Here is a 22,916-nt window from a genome sequence, read left to right as displayed (position 1 = left end):
GTGCAGTCATTCGTGTAGAGAGAGAAGAGCAGTGGGGAGAGAACACACCCCTGAGGGGTGCCAGTGCTGATGGTGATAGTCCTGGATGTGAGTTCCAGGACTAGGTGCTCACTAGGTTCACTAGGTGCTGCCTGTCTGTCAGGAAGCTGGTATGTCTTCACAGAAACTGATATATGAAGTTACAGTCTCTGTGAGCTCGTCCAGATAGTTGGTTGCAGCTTCAAAAACACTCCAATCAGTTAGGTCGAAACAGGCTTGTAAATCCCACTTTGCTTCATTAGTCCATCTTTTAACAGTCCTTAAAACAGGTTTAGCTGATTTCAGTTTCTGCCTGTAGGTCGGTATAAGATGAACCAAACAGTGATCAGAGAGCCCCAAAGCTGCTCGTGGGACAGAGTGATATGCATCCTTCATTGCTGTGTAACAGTGATCCAATATATTACTGTCGGGAGGCACGTACACATTCACAAGAATGAAAGAGGAAAACTCCCGTGGCGAGTAGAAAGGTTTACAGTTTATGATGAGTGCCTCTAAGTTAGGACAGCATACCTTTTTCAGCGTTGTTACATCTGAACACCAACTTTCGTTGATGTAGAAACGCATTCCACCACCTCTCGTTTTCCCTGTTAACTTCGCGATGCGATCCGCTCTGAACAGCTGGTAGCCCGGCAAATGAAGCGCGTTGTCCGGAATGGCTTCACTCAACCAGGTTTAAGTGAAGCACAGTGCAGCAGAGTTTGAAAAGTTCTTGTTGGTGCGGGTGAGGAGAAGTTGTTCAAAAAGAACAAGTGTTTATTCAAAATAGAGATTTTGTGTTACAATATACACTATTCAGAAGTTTGGGGTCAGATATTTTTTTCTTTCTTTCTTTTTTAAAGAAAATCTTTAAAAAGTTTAAAGAAAGTTAAAGAAACGTTATTCAGCAAGGATGTGTTAAATGGATATAACTGATAGTAAAGACTTATATTGTTAGAAAAGATTTCTATTTTGAATAAATGCTGTTCTTTTTAACTTTTTATTAATCAAAGAATCAAAGAAAAATAACACAGGTTCCAAAAAAAATATTAAGCAGCACAACAGTTTCACTGTTGTAAAACAGCATATTAAATCAGCAACACTGATAATAAATCAGCATATCAGAATGATTTCTGAAGGATCATGTGACACTGAAGAGTAAGTATGTAATGATGCTGAAAATTCAACTTTGCTTCACAGGAATAAATGTTATTTAAAGTATAGGTATTAAAATAGGAAACCAATATTACAATAATATTTCACAATACCACTGTTTTTTTTCCCCTGTATTTTTTAAATAAATGCAGCCTTGATGAGCAAGAGACTCCATTAAAAAACAAGGTCAATTATTTATTAGGTTTATAATATAGGCCTAACATAATATAATATATTATCAAAACAAACCATTTAAACTGATAGTATAGAATAGAATAGAAAACAAACCGAAGCAAAACTTAAACTGAGATCTGTAAGTCAAATGAAAAAAAAAAAAAAAGTGTATTCTTCTATAGCTATCTAAACATCCATATGAAGTAATGTTTGTACAATACAGCTGTGTGTGACTGTAGCTACATTTCTCTGAGTTTTGTTACCGATCTGTGCCCATCTTCCGCTATTTCCAGCACTTAATCAAGTCACTCTTCTTTAATACATGAGGACGTTTTATTTCAAATGTCATTGTGTTAGTGTTGGCTCTCGCATTGAGCTATTTCGTCTGCAACCATTGAAGTATTTAGTTTCTACAGCGACTCATTTGGCGCACATCGCGATTCTTTCGCTTTTACTTGAATTCAAACAAATGGCTTTCCGAACATACATACATATACATGCACATACACATACATACATACACATGTATATACACACACACACACACACACACACATTATAATATGTCTGTATTATTTCTTTTGCGCAGCCGCGGTGTAAGAAGTGCGTGGCTGCGCGCGCAGCTTAGAGCGAACTTAGAGGGAACATTGGCTAGAATCCCTCTAAGGAGCGGATTCCAGACGCTCCATGAAAAGTCAGGAGGGTGGTGGAATGGAGGCGGATCAGGGGGAGGGATGGTGGCCCAAGCCCGTGTAGTGGAAGAGAGCCTGAAGACAGAGGTATAGCAGAGTTCCAGGGCGGAGCAGGCTGCCGGGGCGGGGCCGGCAGAGCAGGAGGAGCTGAAGATCCCCATGGCAGAGCAGATGAGTCGATGGGACCAAAGATCCCCACAGCGGAGCTGACGGAGCTGAAGACCACTTCAGTGGAGCCGAGAAGGCAGATGACCCCCCTGGTGAATCAGGCAGGACTGCAATGAGGAGCACAGAGAGGTTAGTAATAGCCTTTATGGCCGTAACAGGACCAGCAGACCATTCAGCAATGGTCTCCTTGACCGTAACAGTGCACACAGACAGTTCAGCAACGCTCTCCTTGACAGTAACAGGGCAGACAGACAGTTCAGCCACATTCTCATTGACTGTAACATTGCAGACTGAGAGTTCAGGAGTAGGCACCACTGCCCAGAGAGGAGCTGAAGCGGACGCTGCTGCCTCGAGAAGTTCTGCAGCAGAAGCCACCACCCCAGGAGGAACTGGAGCAGGCTCAGGAGCAGACTTCTGGACTGGAACAAGCTCTGGAGTGAACTCGTAAACTTGAGTGGGCTCCGGAGCGGATTCATGGATTAGAACAGGCTCTGGAGTGGACTAGTAGATGGAAGCAAGATCTGGAATGAACTCATAGACTTGAGTGGGCTCTGGAGCGGATTTATAGACTGGAGAGAACTCTGGAATGAACTTGTAGACTTGAGTGAGCTCAGGAGTTGATTCATAGACTAGAGTGTGCTCTGGAGTGAACTCGTAGACTTGAGCGGACTCTGGAGTAGACTCGTAAACTGGAGCGAGCTCTGGAATGAACTCGTAGACTTGAGTGAGCTCAGGAGGGAACTCATAGACTGGAGTGGACTCTGAGGGCTCTTGGGTTGGAGCGTGCTCTGGAGTGGACTCTGAAGGCTTCCAGACTGGAGCAGGCTCTGGAGTGGACTCTGAGGGCTCCCAGACTGGAGCGGATTCTTGAGTGGACTTTGAGGGCACTTGGGCTGGTGCGGGTTCTGAATTGGATTCTGAGGGCTCCTGGACTGGAATGAGCACTTGAGTGGACTCAGAAGCTGCCCATGCATGCAGAACAGCCTAAAGGTGAAAGGCAAAGATGGCCTTTTTGATTATGGTGGCAGCAGTGAAATCAGGCGGCTCTGTAGGGACCACCAGAGTCAGGTCCTCAGGACCACCAGACTTTGGACCACTGGAGTCAGGTTCTCCAGGACCACCAGACTTGGGACCACTGGAGTCATGTCCTCCAGGACCACCGGACTTGGGACCACCGGAGTCGGGTCCTCCAGGACCACCAGACTTGGGACAACAGGAGCGGACTTTGCTGCCCTCCGCCTTCTTGACCTTCATTTAAGAGTCCGAGATAGTGAAGCCTCACTGTTCTCTGGAGGTGTTGTAGCAGACTCGGGCATCTCCTGGGGCACTGCAATGGGCACACTCTGACCTGGTGTTACTACTAAACTGCAGTAACTGAGATAGTCAATGAAACCCCAATAATCAAAAGTCTTAAATCCCTCCATCTCGTCAAGAGGCAAGGGGTTACCAAGGAATTCATTAAAAATCTTGTTTAGCTTAGAGTCACAAAGTTTCAGTCCCACTGCCAAAGTCCAAAAAGTCTGCGCAAGGCCTCTTACTCCCAACACCTGTTCATGCAGTGACGCCAACAGCTGGAGTCATGCCTTTTGCTCCTTCTTAGAAGCCGGAGGAAGAATCCGAATGCTCATGTCCCACAGTCTATGAAGGTGGACTAGCTGCTGGATCTGAAATGGCTTCAGTATTCTGTCAGGGAATGACTTGGAGAAAACATTGAAGATCCAAATGCAGTTTAATCCAAGAAACAACGATCCAAAACGTCAACAGGCAGAAACAAAAGCAAAGAGTAGTCCACAACACAGCATAACAGAAAACAATACTGAAGTAAACAAGGGCTAACAGAACATGGTATATAAAGGAAACTAATAAGACTAATGACACACAGCTGGGAACAATAAGAACTAATAGACAGAGCAAAGGGTAATGGGAAATTAAGTTGTAAGAATCTATAGTCTGCCCCGAACCAAATTTCACTCCACAATATGTTTGATCATGCTCATTTCCCAAAATGGCTTAATTATTATAGAGAAGAAGAAACTCAACAGTTACAGTATGTTGTTTGTAGATCATTTGGGATGATCACATCCTGAGCAAATGGTGACAAATTGTAGAATGAGAATGGGTGTGAGACACTGAGAACTGTCTCAGACAAAGGGGTATCAGAAATTAATTAACATACAGACTACAGCTGTTACGAGTCGGCGATTTCGCAAAACCTGTCGGCGAGTGAAAAATCGGGCTAATATCGTGCAGTGTATACTCGGCATAAAGCGGAGCTCATGTGTGCTTGCGGAGAAATGTACACACTTACGAGAATGAACGAGCAAAAGTCCCGCGGCGAGTAGAAAGGCTTACAGTTAATGAAGGAAGCGTCTGAACAGCGCCGCTGCTCCCCTGACTACAATGTCCAGCAAAACATCAGAATAATCGAAAACCGGTGAAATATCGGGTGGTGTGTACTTCCGAATGTCCAGCAATTCATCTCTGGTGAAACTGATTGCAGGGATATAACTAAAGACAGGACAAACTAACAAAAACATAAAAACAACTGCGGAGCACGCCACGGAGGCAGCCATCAGCGTCGGCGCCATCGCGAATCGCCATGCAGATTCGCATGCCTTCACTCCAGCAGAAGGCTGTGACAGACTGTTTTTGTTAACTGGATCAACAAATTCTTTGACAAATCTGAGCACTACTTCTGTCATGAACTTTGATGAAAGCGTTTGACTTCAAAGGACAGAAGAGGATAAAGTACATGTTTTGATTAAACTACTTCCTTTTTGATTTTGATTTTTTTTTTTTTTGTGGAAAAAAAAAAGTTTGGAACAACATATGATGGTTAGTATATGATTGTTTCATAAAATATTCTTTGATCTGCTGAGCAGTAAAGAGTTTCACCAGAAAACATCTAAAACCTCATCTGAAGCATTTAATAAAATCCTCGTATTACTGATATGAATAAAACAGTCTTTTAAATCAAAACCTACTCCTTTAAAACAAAACTTGTCATCATGATAGTATGAGTGTTACTTTTTTTTTTTACTGAATTCCATGGAGGTGTAGCTCATTATGATTAAAATTACTTACTTCCTCTTTGGAAGAAGCCAGTGATGTAATCTTATTGTTCCTGTGGTGTGAACCCTGTCTCATTGTCATTGATTCATTTCACCAACTTCCTCTTTGGTTGAAAAGTTGACAGATCCTCAGTGAGTCTCTATGTCATGAGTAGCATACTCATCATGTGATGTGTGTCTGTATTTATTTTATCAAGTAGGATTTCAAAACAGCCTTTGTAGCTAACACTATGCTTTTTTATTTTTTATTATGCAAGTAAAGAATGTGACAATGTTTACATGTGCCAAATACATAATCCCATGGACCAAACATATAAAATAAAAGTAAGAAACATAGGCTAAGTAAAGAAAGTGGCAATATTTACATGTGCCAAATATAGACTTACTTGGACTAACAAACATATATACTGATAGCCAACATTACAAGTCCATTCTGATTAGCTCCTGTATTTGCATTCATGTCTCTGTGAGCATGCATGTGCGTGTGTGTGTGTGCGCATGTGCGTGCGTGTGTCATTGTGTCTAGAGGTGGGGGGGGAAGCATACAAATGAAATGGTATCTTAACAGATTAATAACACATATAAGTAGTATAACTTTAAAAATGAAGAAAAAAAGACAACAAATGTTATTAGCATCAATATTAATAATAACCATAATAATAATTGTTATTATTTCATTAAGACTGGGAAAGGGTGGAGGACAATGAAGATGGCAAGTAATAATAATAATAATATTAATAATAATATTCCCCCGTTTTCACAGACAAGGCTTAAACCTAATCCTAGACTAAAATGTAAGTCTGAGTTGTTTCAACTGAAAGAAACTTGCACTGACTGATCCTAAAATATATCAGTGCCTTTGTTGTATCTCAAGATGCACACCAGTAATGTTATTTTTTCTAAGTACGTTCATAAAAATTACTTAAATGTCCTAATTGAACTATGGCCTAATCCTTAGAAAATCTTAGTCTAAGCCCTGTTTGTGAAACCGGGCCATTAAGTTATAAATTAATAAATATTTAATAATTATTGGGGTTGCCTCTGATACGTGGCTACAACATTGGCCCAGCCAATGTGGCTACAACCGTGGCCCAGCCCATGTCATGCCACAATGGGAGTGCTAGGGAAAGATGCTTGCGGGGCAACAGGGCCCAAAGAGAATGGGCCCCCATCCCCTAAAACACCAGCCATGCCTGGCCACTACCTACATGCCACATTTACCTTATATGTCTATTTATTTATTTATGTTTTTAATGTGTAGATGTGTATATGCCTCAGCTAGTTTGTGATGCATTAAAAAAAGTGAGACGTGTAGTGCAGCCCAGGTCAGGGACCCGGCCCACCCACACGGCACACTTGCATTTGAATGCAAAAATAGTACAATCAAATGTTAGGAGTGCGTAAGGGAGCACGAGATGCCGTGATGATGATGTAAATGACGTAGTTGCATTTTAATGTTTTGTTAGTCTAGCCCACGAGACGCGCAGTTGCTGCATTATGCATTCAAAATATTAGAGAAATATAGAAGCTCAATGCGGAGAAGATCTTGATTAGGTTAAAACTGAAACTGAAATTTTTTAGACGGACAAATAAAACTGCTACACTCGCGTCTCACACAAGAGATGTTAAGATGTTAAGAGATGCAAAGTTAAAACAGTTTAAACTTTTAGAAAACACGTCGCGAATTTGTGGAAGTTTATTCCTTTTCACTGCATCTCATATGTTTTTAAATACAATCTGAGTGAATGGCGCCCTCCTGTGGCCTCGGGAGACAAGCCAAAAGTTTCCTTAAGACCTATTTAATCGGCATATAAAACATTAGAAATAAAATATTTGTTTAATTTTTATTGTGTGTTTGACTTAAAACAAAAAATATTTGTTGTTTGTCTCAACAAATTGGGTTAATTAAAAAATACAGTGGTTAAATGTAAAACATTTTTCTATTGCTCTTTGTTTTAAAAATGGTATTAAAAAATTTGAATAATTATCGATACCGAACGATATGAAACATTATATCGTTGATACATTTTTTAGCTATATCGCCCAGCCCTAATACATACGTACATATATATATATATATATACAATCATACATACATACATACACATACACCCGGAGCAGTGGGCAGCCATTTATGCTGCGGCGCCCGGGGAGCAGTTGGGGGTTCGGTGCCTTGCTCAAGGGCACCTCAGTCGTGGTATTGAAGGTGGGAGAGCGTGTGTACATTCACTCCCCCCCCCACCTACAATTCCTGCCGGACTTGAGACTTGAACTCGCAACCTTTGGGTTACGAGTCCGACTCTCTAACCATTAGGCCACGACTTCCCCACTAGCTCAGGGAGACGGCGGGGAGACACAATACTAAGCCCCACCTTACATCCACCCACCCGTATTACAACTCCACCTCACCAGATACAGACCTGGATTTCACAGCCTACTGGTGACCAGAGGCCAAAAAAAGAGAGGAAGAAGCAGAAGGGAAAAAAAAACTAAAATATATACATACATATACATATACACACATACCTAGCTAACACTATGCTTAAGGTAAAAATATGTAGTTACAAAATACTAAGTGTGTTTTTATTCATTAAGCAAAAGAGCCAAGCCTGTTCCATGGAATCAAGAGCCTGGTGCCTGGAGGAATATTATTATTATGCTTAAAGTATTATTTTAAGTTGGCGCTGATAGTCTCGTGGGCAGTGCACCGATATATGGCGCAGTTGTGCTTTGGGTGTCCCGAGTTCGAATCCTGCCTTGTGGACCTTTCTCAATCCAATTCCCCTGTCTCTCTCCCACTCACTTTCTGTCATATCTCCACTGTCCTATCAAGAAAAATGCAAAAAATAATAATAATAAAACGTTTTAATAGAATAATAATTTTATATAATTATTAAATAAGATTTATTTCTATCTACTTGAATATCTTCAGTTTTCATCTGTACAGTCCACAAAACAGGTAGTGTAGACTCATTTCGGAACAGTCCTATATAAAAACTGCACCAACATATGCTGATTTTAAGTCTCTTCTTAAAACTTATTTACTGTTGCATATGGTCATAAGTAGGTGCAGTGGTATAATTGTAGTGTACTGTTTGTTGGTGTGTTCTGTTTACTTTTTGTAATTTGGTATTTGCTTAAACTTTGTACGGCACTTTGGCCAACAGCTGTTGTTTTTAAATGTGCTTTATAAATAAATATGACTGACTGACTGACAGAATTTTATTGTTTTACTTGGGAGATATCATTTCTATATAATACATTAATGTGATTATCTTTACTGATGTTGTTCTATTATGTGTCTGTTTTCTATAAATATGCTAACCTGGAGGAGGCTGCTAAACTGTTGACATAAATATCTATTCTATTCCATTCCATTCATACCTTTGGCTTGCATACTGTGGAAGACACTGTTGTTCGTTGTTTGTAAAACACTGTTGTAATTACACTGTTTGTAAATACTTAAAGGTGTTGATTGTGAAGGATGCACAACAATTGATAACCATATCCCCATCATAAAATAAAATAGAAAGTTAATGATTTTCTTTTGTTTTCTTTTCTTTTCTTTGTAGTTTGTCTGAACTCCATAATGATCCATTTTATCCAGCAATATGAGAACGATTCAAAGAACATATTATACTTCAATATAAGCAAAGAAATCTGATCTTTAAAAAAAGTTCACATAATCATTGCCATAAAATTGCTGATTTCATTACCAATAAATAGTACAGAATCTTTACTCATTTTGCATCATAATGTTTGATTGCACCATATATTAGACATATATAAATGCTATATTACAATATCATTGTACACTGTATCAAAACATTAGATAAGTCAACAAAAAGAGACTGAAAATGTGGCTTAAATGCTTCATTTGTGTCATCTCCAGGTGCTCTGACTGAATGCTACGATGAGCTGGGGAACCGCTACCAGCTGCCTGTCTACTGCCTCTCGCCTCCTGTCAACATGATTGAGGAAAAGAGCGAGTTGGAGACCATTGAGGTCCCAGAAGCTCCAGCTAGTGAAGGCCAGGAGTGTCAGTTGCGTCTACGTCTCTCCACGGGACGAGATCTACGCCTGGCCGTCCGCACCAGCGACAATGTCCAGCAGATGAAGCGCCGTCTGCAGACCCAGGAGGGTGTAGTGGCCACCAGCCAGCGCTGGTTCTTCTCAGGCCGACCACTCACTGACAAGATGAAGTTGGAAGAACTGAAGATCTCCAGAGACTATGTCATCCAGGTGATCGTCAGCCAGCCTCCCACAACCCCACCACTGCCGCAGAACCCCACTCCTGTGGAAAACTAATGACTCGTTGGGGATATTAACCACCACACCAAGTGTGTATGTGAGAGGATATCAATGTGCATGGGCCACGATATTTTTCAGAAGATTTCTCTATTTTTGGATTGGCCACTTGAGTCTAGAGTGAACCTCTAGAGGCTTTTCCCTTCAAACACTCACTGCCTTTGACTTATAGCTTTTCTAAGGGAGTTGAGACTCAGATTTTCTGTTTAAAAGCCTCAGGTCTAGAAAACCGGAGTCCTGAATTGATCAAGAGAGGTCCAAAAAGTATGGTTTTGGCAAAGGAAACTTAATAATGCTTTGCTATTTTTAAGATTATGTAGTTATAAGCTTAATATTCTTTTCTCCATTTTTCTTGTGATGAGATCATATGTCTGCAAGGCAGACCGGAAGTGTGGACCTACCTGTGTCTGTTAGAACTTGAATTATAAAACAGAGACAATTGGGGCCAAAAGGACATTTTAAACTGCTTTTGGCTTTCAGGTACAGGAGAATCACTTGTTGGACTGTTTTCTTATTTTTTGTTTTTATTAGAAACTCTGTAACCAAAAATATATAAAGATTTTTTTAAAGAAAATATGTTACATGTCACAAAAACAATGTCAGTTTTGGATTTTCTGATTGTCCAGCATCTTTAATCTCTGTTTTGTTTAGTTTTTTTTTCAGATAAATTTTCAATTACATAAATTCTCTAAACAGCATTCATTCAACTCTTTCATTTCAAAAGAGGATAAGTTTATTAGTCATGTAGACAAGTAGATCAGCTGTTAAACTTGCTCTTAGTGTAGGTGGTAGTTGTCACATTTTGCAGATAGATTTCAGTCTAGACAGATATTCCAATCGATATCCTCCAACAAACAAATCTGATTTTCTCAGTCCCTGTAAAACTGTCTGCAGAAAAGTGAAAAATTGGAATGGGGCAACTGTTCGGATTCCTTGTAATTCAAGGTGCTTTTAAGAATTTATTCAGCTCTGCGAGGTTGCCATGGTGCTACGCATTGTTTCGCACATCCTGAGGATATATAAAGGTGATAAGGGGGTCATCATGTAATAACTGTGTGTATGCATGTGAATGGGGAAGCTACTGTATGAGTAAGTGATATAATGGAAGGAGAAGACATGAAGATGTAATCTCTGAATGGAGCTGAATGTGGACATTCTAACAGTTTATGCTATATACATGTTTTTAGTTAATGTTTTTTTATGTTTTCCTTAGGCATAGTAGGGCAGGAAATGATGAGGAGCAGTGATATATAATTTTCTGAAGGGAACCAGACTCAAAACCCCATCAGTGCCGTAGTATGCGCTAAGTGCTATCCCATTTAAATGGATTCAGGGCTTTGTCCTATTGAAAAAAATTGAGTTGAAAAGAGAGAAAAAAAACATTCATATTTTAATGATAGAGAATGTGTTTTTAATTAAAAGTTGATTAAACATTTGTACACTTAAGTATTTCTGTCTGATTTTGTTACAGAATTGTTTATTAACCAAATATCAAAATGTTTTATTTATTTTTAAGGAGTTTTTTTTTCATTATTTCCATAAAAAATGTATGTATGTATGTATATATATATATATATATATAATGTAATTTCAAAAAAATTGTGTGTGGATACATTTATTTTAATGAAATACAGCAAATATATTAAGCAAAAATCATTTTAATATATATTTATTAATAACGTATTTATATTTAATATGTGTCTTAATATTATAATAGGTTTTTTATATTTATATTAATGAATTATTGGTAATACAAAATATCCAAATCACTTTTGTGTGAACCTCAGGTCTAACTCACAAGTTAAATATATACTTTATATACACAAGATACACAAAAATAAAAGTTATATAGGTACAATAGATATTAACCAGTGTTTTGAGAAGAAACTGTGGTTACTCTTTACTTACTGTTACTTACTGTTAGTAGAATGTCTAAAGTGGACTATCAAAATAAAGTGTTACTGAAACTGTGGATACATTTATGATATGTAATGGTCAGATAAACTATTACGATGTCACTTTTCAAGCATGGCCTCCAACCACAGCTTGATTCTAGTGAATTAGTTAACTACGGACCAATTCCTTTTCTATCGAAAATACTAGAAAGAGTGGTGTCTTCACAACTATGTTACTTCTTGGAAAGAAATGGTATCTGCAAGGAAATCCAGTCAGGATTTAGACCATTTTATAGCACTGAAACTGGACTCATCAGAGTTATATATATAAATATGACTTTTTACTGGTACACAGATGATACCCGATGAAGCATACCAATCCACAAAACTAACTGAATGCATAGTTGATATAAAAAATTTGATGACCCTCCACATATAGCCTACTGTAATAAACAAGAATACTGCTTATGTTTGATGCATATTTTACGTCAAGGCTACATTATTGTAATGCATTACTGGATGTTGCCCTGCAGGCTTAATAAACAAACTCCAGCTGGTCCAAAATAAAACAGCTACAGTTCTCATTAGAACCAAGAAGTATGATCATATTGGCCCATTTCAACACTTCACTGGCTCCCTATTAAACACTGTATACATTTTAAAATTATGATGATTACTTATAAAACCCTGAATGGTTTGGCTTGTAAGTACTTGAGCAAGCTCATATCCCATTATTATTTTTCACATCTTAAAATTCTGGCCAGTTGATAATACCTAGAATATCACAAATCTACTGCAGTAGAACCTTATCCTATTTAGCACCCAAACTCTGGAACAGTCTTCCTAGCATTATTTGGGGGACAGACACACTCTGTTAGTTTAAATCAGGATTAAAGACTCATCACTTTAACCTAGCATACACATAACACACATCATATTTCTATAATTCAAATCCCTTAAGAGATTGTTAGACTGCATTATTAGGGCAACTAGTACTTGTTACATCGTAAGAATAATGGCATCTATGCTTATATTAGTCTGTCTGTCTCACTCTTATCCTGAGGTTACTGTTGTGAGCCCTTGGGACAGATGCTCAGCGAATACACAAGACCTCAGGACAGATCCTTAGCGAAGATTTTAGTGTCTGGACAAGCCCTCAGCCCAAATCCATACTCCCAGCTATAAACGTGTCATGCTGAAACGGTTTTACCAATATCAAACTGAGTTTGTTCACTTAGGCCAGAGGAGAACTGGAACAGTTTCTCCTAAGTTTTTTTCTCCATTTCTGTCACTTGATGGGGTTTATGTTCCTTGCCACTGTTGCCTTCTAGCTTGTTTATTTGGGGTTCTGAAAGACACTTAACTTTCAGTAATTTATTGATATAACGCAGTTACTGACTTAAACTTGACTTGACTGACTTAAAGGATCTGAATGGATAGTTGTTAGAGTGACTGACAGGAAATCGACCAAGAATATGGGACTCATGTGCTGGGTGATTTAGCAAACCTTGTGATGGCTGATATCAGTGTCCGTTCATATTTAGAAATCCCTACAGAGTAATTGTGACCGCTCTGCATAATTTGTGAATTTGTGAAAATCTTCATGCTGACATTGAGCAGTTTACCCTTTATGTTTTTTTACCACCACATTTATCCCACCATATATCTATTTTAAAGCTAGTTAGTCCTATTTAATCATGTCATAAAATACATACAGGCTTTGTGGCTTTAGTTTAATAGTGGCTTTCTCACGTTATGCATTTTCATTGTCTTTAGTCATGGTATTAAGTTATCTTGGAATTCCCGTTAATTTTGTAACTGAGTTTTGGTTTGTGGTTAAACACTATGATGATAAGGTGTTCACTTTCTCGTGTTCAACGATTTTTCCCTAGAATGTGTAACTCATACTAGGACAGTGACTGTGGTGTAATGCACAAGTGCCACTACCACCTAAATATCTGGACATTACAGTCATGTCCAAATTAACACGCTCTACATTTTCATTTGGCAGCAGTGACCTAATTAATGTTCAAAATTAGCTTCACCAGAAAGAGCATGTGAGGCCCTTATTGATGTCTTTCATATCTATATAAATATGTGTGTTGGATCAGTAAGATTTTTAATGTTTTTTTTTTTTTTTTTTTAAAGGCTGCATTTATTTCATTAAAAAATAAACTGTAATATTGTGAAATATTATTGCAATTTAAAATGACAGTTTTCTCATTTAATATACTTTATATAATTCATTCCATAATTCAAGCTACATTTTCATCAGCCATTACTCCAATCTTCAGTGTCACATGATCCTTCAGAAACATAATATGCTGATTTACATTGATAATAAATCAGTGTATTACAATGATTTCTGAAGGATCATGGGACACTGAATACTGGAGTAATGGCTGAAGAAAATTCAGTTTTTATCACAGGAATAAAGTATGTTTGAAAGTATATTAAAATAGAAAACTGTTATTTTAATTTGCAAAATATTTCACAGTACATTGTTTTTTTTTCCCATTTTTGATCATATATATATGTAACCTTGATGAGCATAAGTGACTTCTTTAAAAAAAAAAAACATAAAAATTCTTACTGATGCCAAACCTTCGAACAGCAGTGTATATATGGGGATTTGTGACTGAAAACAAAAGTGCAAAAACAACAAACCAACCCCCAAAAAAACCATAGCATTCAAAACATGAATCACACACAAAAAAAAAAACTAACATATTTCACTCAGAGGAAATGATTTAATTGTGAGAGATGACCTGTACATTCTCATACACAATTGCTCCTGTTAAAGCCCCTAGCACATAACAAGCACGGTTACATAGCTCATGGAAATCCCAAATGAAAACTGGCTTCACCACATTGGTTTCCATATCCCTTTGTTTAGAACTTGATACTTCTGCTTGCTGGAAATTCACACTTCTGTATTACATATATAAATGTTGCTCAGGTCCAATACTACTTCAGTGAAAGGGAAGAGGAGAGAGTCACCAAAACTCATTAAGTTCTCAAGGTAAGATTTAAGAGAAGGTGTCTATCACAATGAAATATTATAAAATCAATCAATCTATCTATCTATCTATCTATCTATCTATCTATCTATCTATATATATATATATATATATACTTTAATATGAATGTTTATTCATGTTAGTTGAATACTATAATCTGTATAATTTACTTTATTTTATAACATAATTGTTCATATAATTACCATTTTTACTTTTTCTTTAGATGAACAAGATTGTCTTTGTTATTCTTCAAGCTGCTCTTCAGATGGCAGGCAGCACTTCACTGAGGTTAATCAAGCCAAATGGTGACTATTGCTTAAATCCCATTTATTAGTATTGTACTCAGCAAGGACACATTGCTTAAAAGTGACAGTAAAGACATTTATAATATAGACACTTAAAATAAAGTAACAGTAAAGACAACACAAACACACACACACACACACACACACACACACACACACACACAATATCCTCATGGCACCTTAAATGCATGTTTTCCTGTGTTACCATAGATAACTCTTGCCTCACTACATCAATAAATACATAAAAAGATAATTAAGAACAAGAGTTAAAAAAATTCAATAAATACAATAAAAAGGGTGGATAAAATGAAGACATTTGCACTAGCATTTCCATAAATAGCTCAAATTAACATACCCCTTCAGGTTTGTGCTTCTTTTGAAGGCCATGCCCACTCAGCTAAACCAGGTAATAAAACAGCGAACTCCACATAGAAATCCACATGATTTTTTTTTTCCTGTTTATTTCAGAGGATTTCTTTTTCTGGATTCTATCATGAACAGAAAGTTTAAAAGAACATCATTTATTTGAAATATAAATCTTTTGTAACATTACATATGTCTTTACTGTCACTTTTGAACAATTTAATGCATCCTTGTTGAATAAAAATATATGCCTTGTTGTAAAACACATTGTTTATTTACTGTGCTATCAAATCAAATGATGAGTCTGATAAATAAGCTTTAATGTTATAGTTGTGGCTTTGGAGGTATCAAATCTGTCCAGCTTTGCGGTATTGCTGCATTGTGGAGAGCAATATGGAGTAGAGGAAATTTACTGGGAGAGGAATGGGGAAAGCATCTCTCAGACAGGGAACCTCATCACTGTTATAATAGATGGGCTGCATGGGGGAAACTTCACATGCCACAGACCAAACAGAGATCTTTTGAATTACACACTACTACTGGTCCATCCAGTTGAGTTTCCTAAAGGAGTTCTTATACAGTCTAGTGACAGAGGTAAGTATGAAGGTTAACACTTACATTGGAATTAATGTTTATTAAGTCTTAAATTTAAATTTAAAACATCTGGATATAAAGGCATTTTTTTACTGCAGATCATTTAACTTAATTGAAATTCACTATATAAAAAAAAAATTAAACTAAGCATCAAGTATTAAAATATAGGCCTATTTTTAAAAATGTTATGTAAATACCCCAGTGAAAAATAAATATACTTAAATGGATTTTAAATACATTTATTTCATGCTAAGTGTACTACAAATACATTTTCATATTTATGTACTTAATAAAATGCCATACTGAAACTGGTATACTTAAAGTCTGCTAAATTGGAACAACTAATTTTGTACTTACACTTTAATTGTGTGGAAGTAGTGCTGAAGTACAATTAAAGATATACTTAGTATATTTTATTGTGCTAAAGTGGAACTATTGCAAGTACACTTCAGGCACACTTTAAATAATTTGCATTTAAAGATCATGCAATCCTCATCAAAAGTGACATTAAACACATTTTAGACTTAATATTAAGAAATGTGCATTGTGCACAAGTAGTACACCAAATAAAGTTTAATTATAATTTTTATATCAGTAAGTCTCGAATTATCTGTCAGTAAATATGTTAATAGATTTTAACTATACTTAGTATGAAATAAATGTATTTTAAATATATTACTTTTAACAGGGCATATGTGACAGTCATTCTTATTAGCTATGTACAGGGCTTGACATTAACTTATTTGCTTATCAGCCACCCTGGCTAAGCTGGTCAAGCTGGTTTTAGCTGGTCAGCTAGTTTCCCCTGTCCAGCTAAAGAATTGGCCAAAACCCCTCTAAAACCAGCCTGCTGACCAGCTATGACCAGGATGGATGACCAGCTATAACCAGCTATATATTTTCTTTTCCAGCAAGGATTGTGGCTTTTTGAAGTCACTAGCCACTAAGCATTTTCACTGGCCACAATTTTGTTGTTGGGACATTACATTTTAAATGTTTAAAGCTGACATTGGCATGATAAAATTTACCCTAAGTAGATTTACTTTTTCACAGCGACTTATTGGTCGCGTACTAGTGACATCGGTCAGGGCGTTGGTTCTATCAATGATTATTGTTCCAAAAGAAGTCATGTTTCCAAGTAAGAATAATTTGAGTGAATGAATCACAGAGTCACTTATAAAGACTTTCATTCATTAAGGCAAACACTACAGTCAAAACCATTGTTTTTTTTAAATCTGAGAATTTAGGCTATTTTGCTTCAAAAACATGTCTTCTTGTGAAACGAAAACATCCAAGTTTATTTTATTACATTTTATGTATTTGCATCTGTAGATTTTAATTACAATACATATCTTTAAAGACCATTCATCCATCCATCCATTCTCCAAACTGCTATAATGGCGAAACCTTTATAGACTTTTTTTTCTCCCAAATATGAGTTTTTTCTCAAGCACTGAGCCAGACATTTCTGCTAACATACACCAAACTTCCCAGTTTTATCCCTATCTATATTCTGAAAGTTTTTACTGATGGGTGTGTTAATTTATATATATATTTTTTTTTCTGACTGTTAGCAGGATTTTCTGATTTATCGAGTGATAAAAAGAGATTTGTAAAAATCCTTAATTTGTTAACATAATGTAACAAGAATTTTGAAGATAGCTTTATACAATGTTCATATTGATGTGTGCATATTTAATTAGATAATGCATCATTTGCATAATTAAACAAAATATTTTTTCTAAAGATCTTAATGGGGAAGTAAGGGGATATCTATTAAAATATGTTTATTTCACCAGTTTTCACCAATGTTATCTTGCTTAATTAATTATTAATGGCACTGTGAATGAGCCAATAATTCAGTGATTCACTCATAATTCAAGTCAGTTGTTGCAGACTCGCCACCTAGGCCTACTGTTGTTCTTATTGCTCCTGTAATTCTTTAAATTTACATATGTTTATGTAACATAAACATGAATGTAATGTATTAGCTATCAGTATTTCTCACTGTGGCCACTGATCTGAAATAAAACTGCTTAACTTTTTATCTGCCTAGAATTCATTTCTTGCACTGCAAGAAACTATAATGGACAATTTCATTGCTCTTGGAAATGGCATCAGGAACGGATCCAAAGAGCTGTGGTATATTTCACAGCAATCCGGTAATGATTAATGATTATTCTTATTCTGTATTAATCAAACTTTATTTTATTTTCAGTTGGGTTGGATTAATCATTGAAGTATAGGCCTAAGCATTCAAATTATTCAGGCTTATCTTAAAACAGCAAATCAATGCTAAACTGGCCTTGTGTTTGTACAGAAACTCTAGTCCCATCAACTGCACTCTACACTCGGATATATCTGGGCTGACTTGTATTGACACGGATTACTGTCGGTACTCTGAAGAGTCTAGGAGCATCAACCTCACACTGTTTATCAGAAATCTGTATAGGCTGGAGGAACACCACAGAACTTTCCTCATCCGAGACATTGGTAAGAGTTTTGTGTGCCCCCGGGTGGTCGCTACATGCAATGCACATCCCTGCATTACAACTAATGCATTAGCCTATGTGTAAATTCCCTTGTAAACAGTTTAGCGTATACTTTTAAAAAGTACTTATTATGATAAAATATATATTAAAAGAATATAAATAAGTGTGTACTGAAGGAAATGTTTTCAGAGACTTGCATGTTATTTACAACTTAAAATTATAATTTAAATTTGATTTTTTTTGCCCATTAATTAGACCTGTAGACCTTAAGTGCATTTTTATTTGTAATTTCATAATTCATAAAATACTTTAATCCCATTTCTATTGAAACTTGTATATCATATATGTAAATGGATTTGTAATTACACATTTGTAATAATGAAGTTGCAATTTAGTACATTTAAAATATACCTCAATTATAATTTCAAATGTAAAATTAAATAACACACTACAGTTTAAAATGTAAAAAAAGTTTAAAATGTAAAAGTATATTTATTTACTTTATTATAGTAAAGTTATACTTTATTTAGTACATTATTGCAAAGTGCATTTTTTAAAAGTGCACATAAGTATGTTATAATTATGAAAGTGTACTCTCCTTCAGTACACTTATGTGGACGTTTATTTAATTAATATTGTTATTTGCAAGTAGGCCTACATACAATTAATCACACCTCTTTTTTACAAGGGTATGAAGAAGTCGTTTATGAAAAAAATGAACAGAACTGACAAATAAGTTTGTTAGTAATAGTTACATGATACTAGATCACTGGAATTCAGGATTTCAGATGTTTTAATCGAATATTTCAATCAATCAATCAATCAATCAATCTCAGCCTCAGGGCATCCATTTTAAATCATCTTGAGGCCCCCTCGTGGGTCCCAGCCCCACTGTACTAGACTGCTGATTAAACTGTTATTTCAAACCCTCAGTCAAGCCAGATAAAGTTAGTATCACCAAGATCCAAGATGATGTATTTGAGTGGCACCCCCCTGAAACATGGAGTTTCCCCTGCAGTTTCTTTCCCCTCTCCTATGAAGTGAAAGTGGTTCCCAACAATCATAGCTGTGACTACACAGGAAGTCGTGTTGAAGTAAGACAATTTTTTTTTTAAATGTTTTGTTGTTGTTGTTTATTAACATCAAAATATATGTTAATTCCTCAAAATAGAAAAATGAAACCAACGAGACACATTACAAGGTGAAATTCAAAAAAGCATATACTTTCTGCGTCCGAGCACAGGACCCACTTACTAAAAAAGTTTGGGGTGACTGGAGTCACCATCAACAGTAAGTACAGTTTTACCTACAGTATTATTATATATTTGATGAAAATATTCCCCTTTACATTCTACATCTATTTTTTAACAGGAGAAAACACCGGCACACCTCAGAAAAATAAAAGGTAAGTGTTGATTTGTGTTTTAATTACCATATTGGTCCTTTTTAGTTGTTCTATGATGCTTGATGCTATTGTTCTGACATTTGTCAATTCTTTGTTTTATAAATGCAGGTCTAAAGGGAACACACCCTCTGCTTGACAATCTGCTTTCTATTCCTGACAAAATATTACTATTCATATTTATACATATTTTGTATTATTAAAATATGCATGCCATGGTGAAATGTATTTGTGCAATAATTTTCCAGATCATTAAAAATATATTGCATGGCCTTTGAGAATGCCTTATTAGATGACAGTTGTTCTATATTTTATTTTATAGTTTTATGTAATAAGGGGGTGGGGGGGTCACGTGACAAGAGTGATGCGAAAAGACTGACATTATGATGGCGGATTAACTTTTGTTAATAAAACTTTCATTTATTCCTTTAATAGCCTATAAGTGAGTGTCTTTGTTGCTGGGTTTTCATTCAAAAAATAACAATGAACCACAAACTGAGTATTCATTAATAAGGGAAAGGACCTTATTTATTTGGGTTACAACGGCTATATCCATCTTATTCATTTTGTCAATGCAAGGTAGATGTTTAATATATATGCGAATTTGCCATTGTACTATTTTATTTGGACATGCCTTTAGAGAGAAATGCATCTTTATGGATTACATAATGAAAGAGTTTTTGCTTTCGATTTGAATTATTTCTTTTTAAAATAGTAATTTAAAGCATTCTATAGATATATTTATAATGTGGGTAAAGTGCTCCTGCTCAAAGACCAAGACGACAGAAAGCGCATCCTGTTTGTTTTCCTTATTTGTCGTTCCTTTAAAAAACTAAAACTTGAATTTAACAAACATAAAAAGTTCCAAACATATTTCTTAATTAACTTAATAAAGAAACAAAAAGAAATATGACAACTTTGCCATTAAAAACCAAAACTGAACTATTTTAATAGCTGTGTAATGGGGAAGAGAGAGGGAGAGAGAGAAAAAAGTCACGGTATCCAGTCGGACACGGGCCGAGAATTCTCATAAGCTGTTGGACAAGGACCGGGCCCATGCAGGGCTCTATTCGTTCCCTCGTTTCAATTAAAAATTCCCCCCAGCTCGACGGGCCCCCAAACTGCCCGAGCCCATATGCACCTGCATACCCTGCATAGACGCTACACCACTGGTCTTATTTGTTCTGTTCATAAAAGTTTTATGTTTAATATAAGCGACTTTGTCATTGTAGCATTGCTGATGTTGTGTGTGTGTGTGTTTTCCATTAAGAGTAATATTGAATCAACCTTAAGCACTAATTTTGTTTCAAGAATAGGAAAGACCTAAAGATCAAAATAAGCTCTACAGATGTGAGAATGCGAGATTTGTTGCTGCTGAGGTAGACGCTCTCTTTCTCTGCTGTCTGTAGAAATAGTTGTTAATTCTTAATTTGGGTACGGCAGAGACATGTTACAGGTTATAATATAATCCAAAAATCATGGCAACAAATTATTTTTAAGTCAGTTTAATAAGTTTAATCAGTTCGAACGACTTTCACAGTCAATTTGATTCAACTTAACTCATATTTAACCGTTGCTTCTTGTCATTGCTTAGGCTACTTTTTTTTCAATGAATTTTAATGAATATACAAATTAATAAAATGAATGTTATTTATTTTTTATTACATATTGTTCATTCATTTATTTTTAACACTGCACCCCCAGCACCCCCATTTTTTCGTGGGTTACACTCCAGGGGGTGCTGCAGCACCCTCAGCATCCCTACTTCCCGTGGTAATGCGTGTAACCAAGCACTGAGAATTTCATTCTAAACAGTACCAGATCAGGGTTCTTTGGCTTGTAGCAACAGCAGAACCTGTAAATAGAACCATGCTTTGGTGCTATATATGATAAAAAAATGGTTTATTTTAATATTATTATTAAAATATATTATGTATTAATATTGTCTTTTACCCTTCTATTTGCTTTGACTTATAATATCTCATAGCCTTTACATGAAAACACTTGAAATTACTGCTTTTCAGGTAACTCAGAAGTCCTCTGAGAAATCTAATCCCGTCCGGATATCAAATATCGCGTAATTGTTTGGTGATCCGATTCTCCGACCGCTCGTTCCACTTTCATCATGGATATAAGCCGTAACAAAAACATGAAATCAATAAGAAGATGCCGATCACGGAAACTAATAGCAGAGTTAGGTAAATATCTAGTCTTATTGCAGTTTTCTCGATTGTTAATATAACTGATTTTAGTTGGCACTTTTTTCCCCAAACCATTAATTCAGTTTTCAAAACAAAGACACCTTTCTCAAAAAGTTTAACAATGAGTAAGTTAAACATTAGGTAGCAGATAATACACCAATCAGAATCTCTGCATGCTAACAACGGAGAGAGAAGAGAGCTGAGCCAATCATCTACAGGGGTTTTATACTTACACATACAGTATAATTACAGTTCAGTACCAGTACATTAGATAATGGAAATTTCACTATTCTATATGTACAGTAAACTGTAGGCCATGTTGTACACCTTTAAGCGTGACTGTCAAATTTTATTTGTAACCATTTTTTATGTGTACTGCATTTTTGCAGAATTGAGAAATGACTGCCTAGAGATATAGCTAGTCTTGTCAGGAGACCAAGAAACTGCCATAGTACTGTATACTGTAATGAAATTTGGCAGAATGTGCAGAGGATGCTAAATTTACTTTTTTTAATTTTATTTTTAATTGTTCTGAATTTTTGTGCATGCCAAGTTCATACAATTCTTTGGCATTTGAACTTTTCTAGTGCTTTTCATCTACTGCAAGATTACTTTACAGTAAAGAGGCAACGTTTTGAAAATGTGTGTAAGCAGTTGAAAAAAACCTGTAAGAAAAACTGTAATAACTAGATTGAAAAGTTTGAAAGACAAATTTATGCTGGCTTGTCTTAAAGTCTTGTTTAAAAAACTTAAATGGTTTGGTCAGTTAGATGTTCCAGATGTTTGCTAAAGTGTTGCTAGTTGGTTGCTAGGATATTCTGGGTGGTTGCTAGGCTCTTGCTATGCAGTTGCTGGGGTGTTGCTAGAGTATATGGTTGACAGTTTGTTCTGGGTGATTACAGACATTGCCACCTCTGTTAATAACAGAAAATCAAACACTGTTTTCAAAACTGATCTAGTTTCAGTGCTTTGATATTATTGTATTTCTTTCTAATGTCAGGAAATTCAAAAGTTTTTGTTGCTCTTAAACTTGCACTAAACGTGATTATACCATCTAATAG

General features: G+C 36.2%; 2 protein-coding genes across 2 annotated transcripts in view; both read left to right on the top strand.

The window, feature by feature from the left end:
• LOC107718046 (ubiquitin domain-containing protein 2) overlaps positions 1 to 10,120 on the top strand; it is a gene marked incomplete at its 5' end in the record, with an annotated part of 20,736 nt that extends 10,616 nt beyond the window's left edge. The window contains one exon of the mRNA XM_016524980.1: positions 9,168 to 10,120. Within this exon, the coding sequence (XP_016380466.1) occupies positions 9,168 to 9,583 (416 nt within the window). The remainder of the gene's footprint in view (positions 1 to 9,167) is intronic.
• Positions 10,121 to 14,460: 4,340 nt separating this feature from the next.
• Positions 14,461 to 19,993, top strand: LOC107718047 (interleukin-12 subunit beta-like). Its single transcript, XM_016524982.1, has 9 exons — positions 14,461 to 14,500; positions 14,722 to 14,803; positions 15,497 to 15,760; positions 17,817 to 17,922; positions 18,081 to 18,253; positions 19,186 to 19,346; positions 19,424 to 19,542; positions 19,624 to 19,657; positions 19,766 to 19,993. The coding sequence occupies exons 2-8, from the start codon at positions 14,722 to 14,724 to the stop codon at positions 19,652 to 19,654; spliced, it is 936 nt and encodes a 311-aa protein (XP_016380468.1). The 5' UTR covers positions 14,461 to 14,500; the 3' UTR covers positions 19,655 to 19,657; positions 19,766 to 19,993.
• Positions 19,994 to 22,916: the final 2,923 nt, after the last annotated feature.

This window comes from Sinocyclocheilus rhinocerous, unplaced genomic scaffold (genome assembly GCF_001515625.1).
Source record: "Sinocyclocheilus rhinocerous isolate Xijiao unplaced genomic scaffold, SAMN03320098_v1.1 scaffold2830, whole genome shotgun sequence".
NCBI classification, from domain to species: domain Eukaryota; kingdom Metazoa; phylum Chordata; class Actinopteri; order Cypriniformes; family Cyprinidae; genus Sinocyclocheilus; species Sinocyclocheilus rhinocerous.
The sequence above is the reverse complement of the archived record's forward strand: the minus strand, read 5'-3'. Positions and strand labels throughout refer to the sequence as shown.

What these genes read in the sequence shown, in the direction of transcription:
- LOC107718047 (XM_016524982.1), top strand. Translation starts at nt 14,722, where the DNA reads ATGAACAAGATTGTCTTTGTTATTCTTCAAGCTGCTCTTCAGATGGCA. An exon ending in TTTCCTCATCCGAGACATTG is followed by an intron (nt 18,254 to 19,185) that starts GTAAGAGTTTTG and finishes TCAAACCCTCAG; the next exon opens with TCAAGCCAGATAAAGTTAGT. An exon ending in GACTGGAGTCACCATCAACA is followed by an intron (nt 19,543 to 19,623) that starts GTAAGTACAGTT and finishes ATTTTTTAACAG; the next exon opens with GAGAAAACACCGGCACACCT.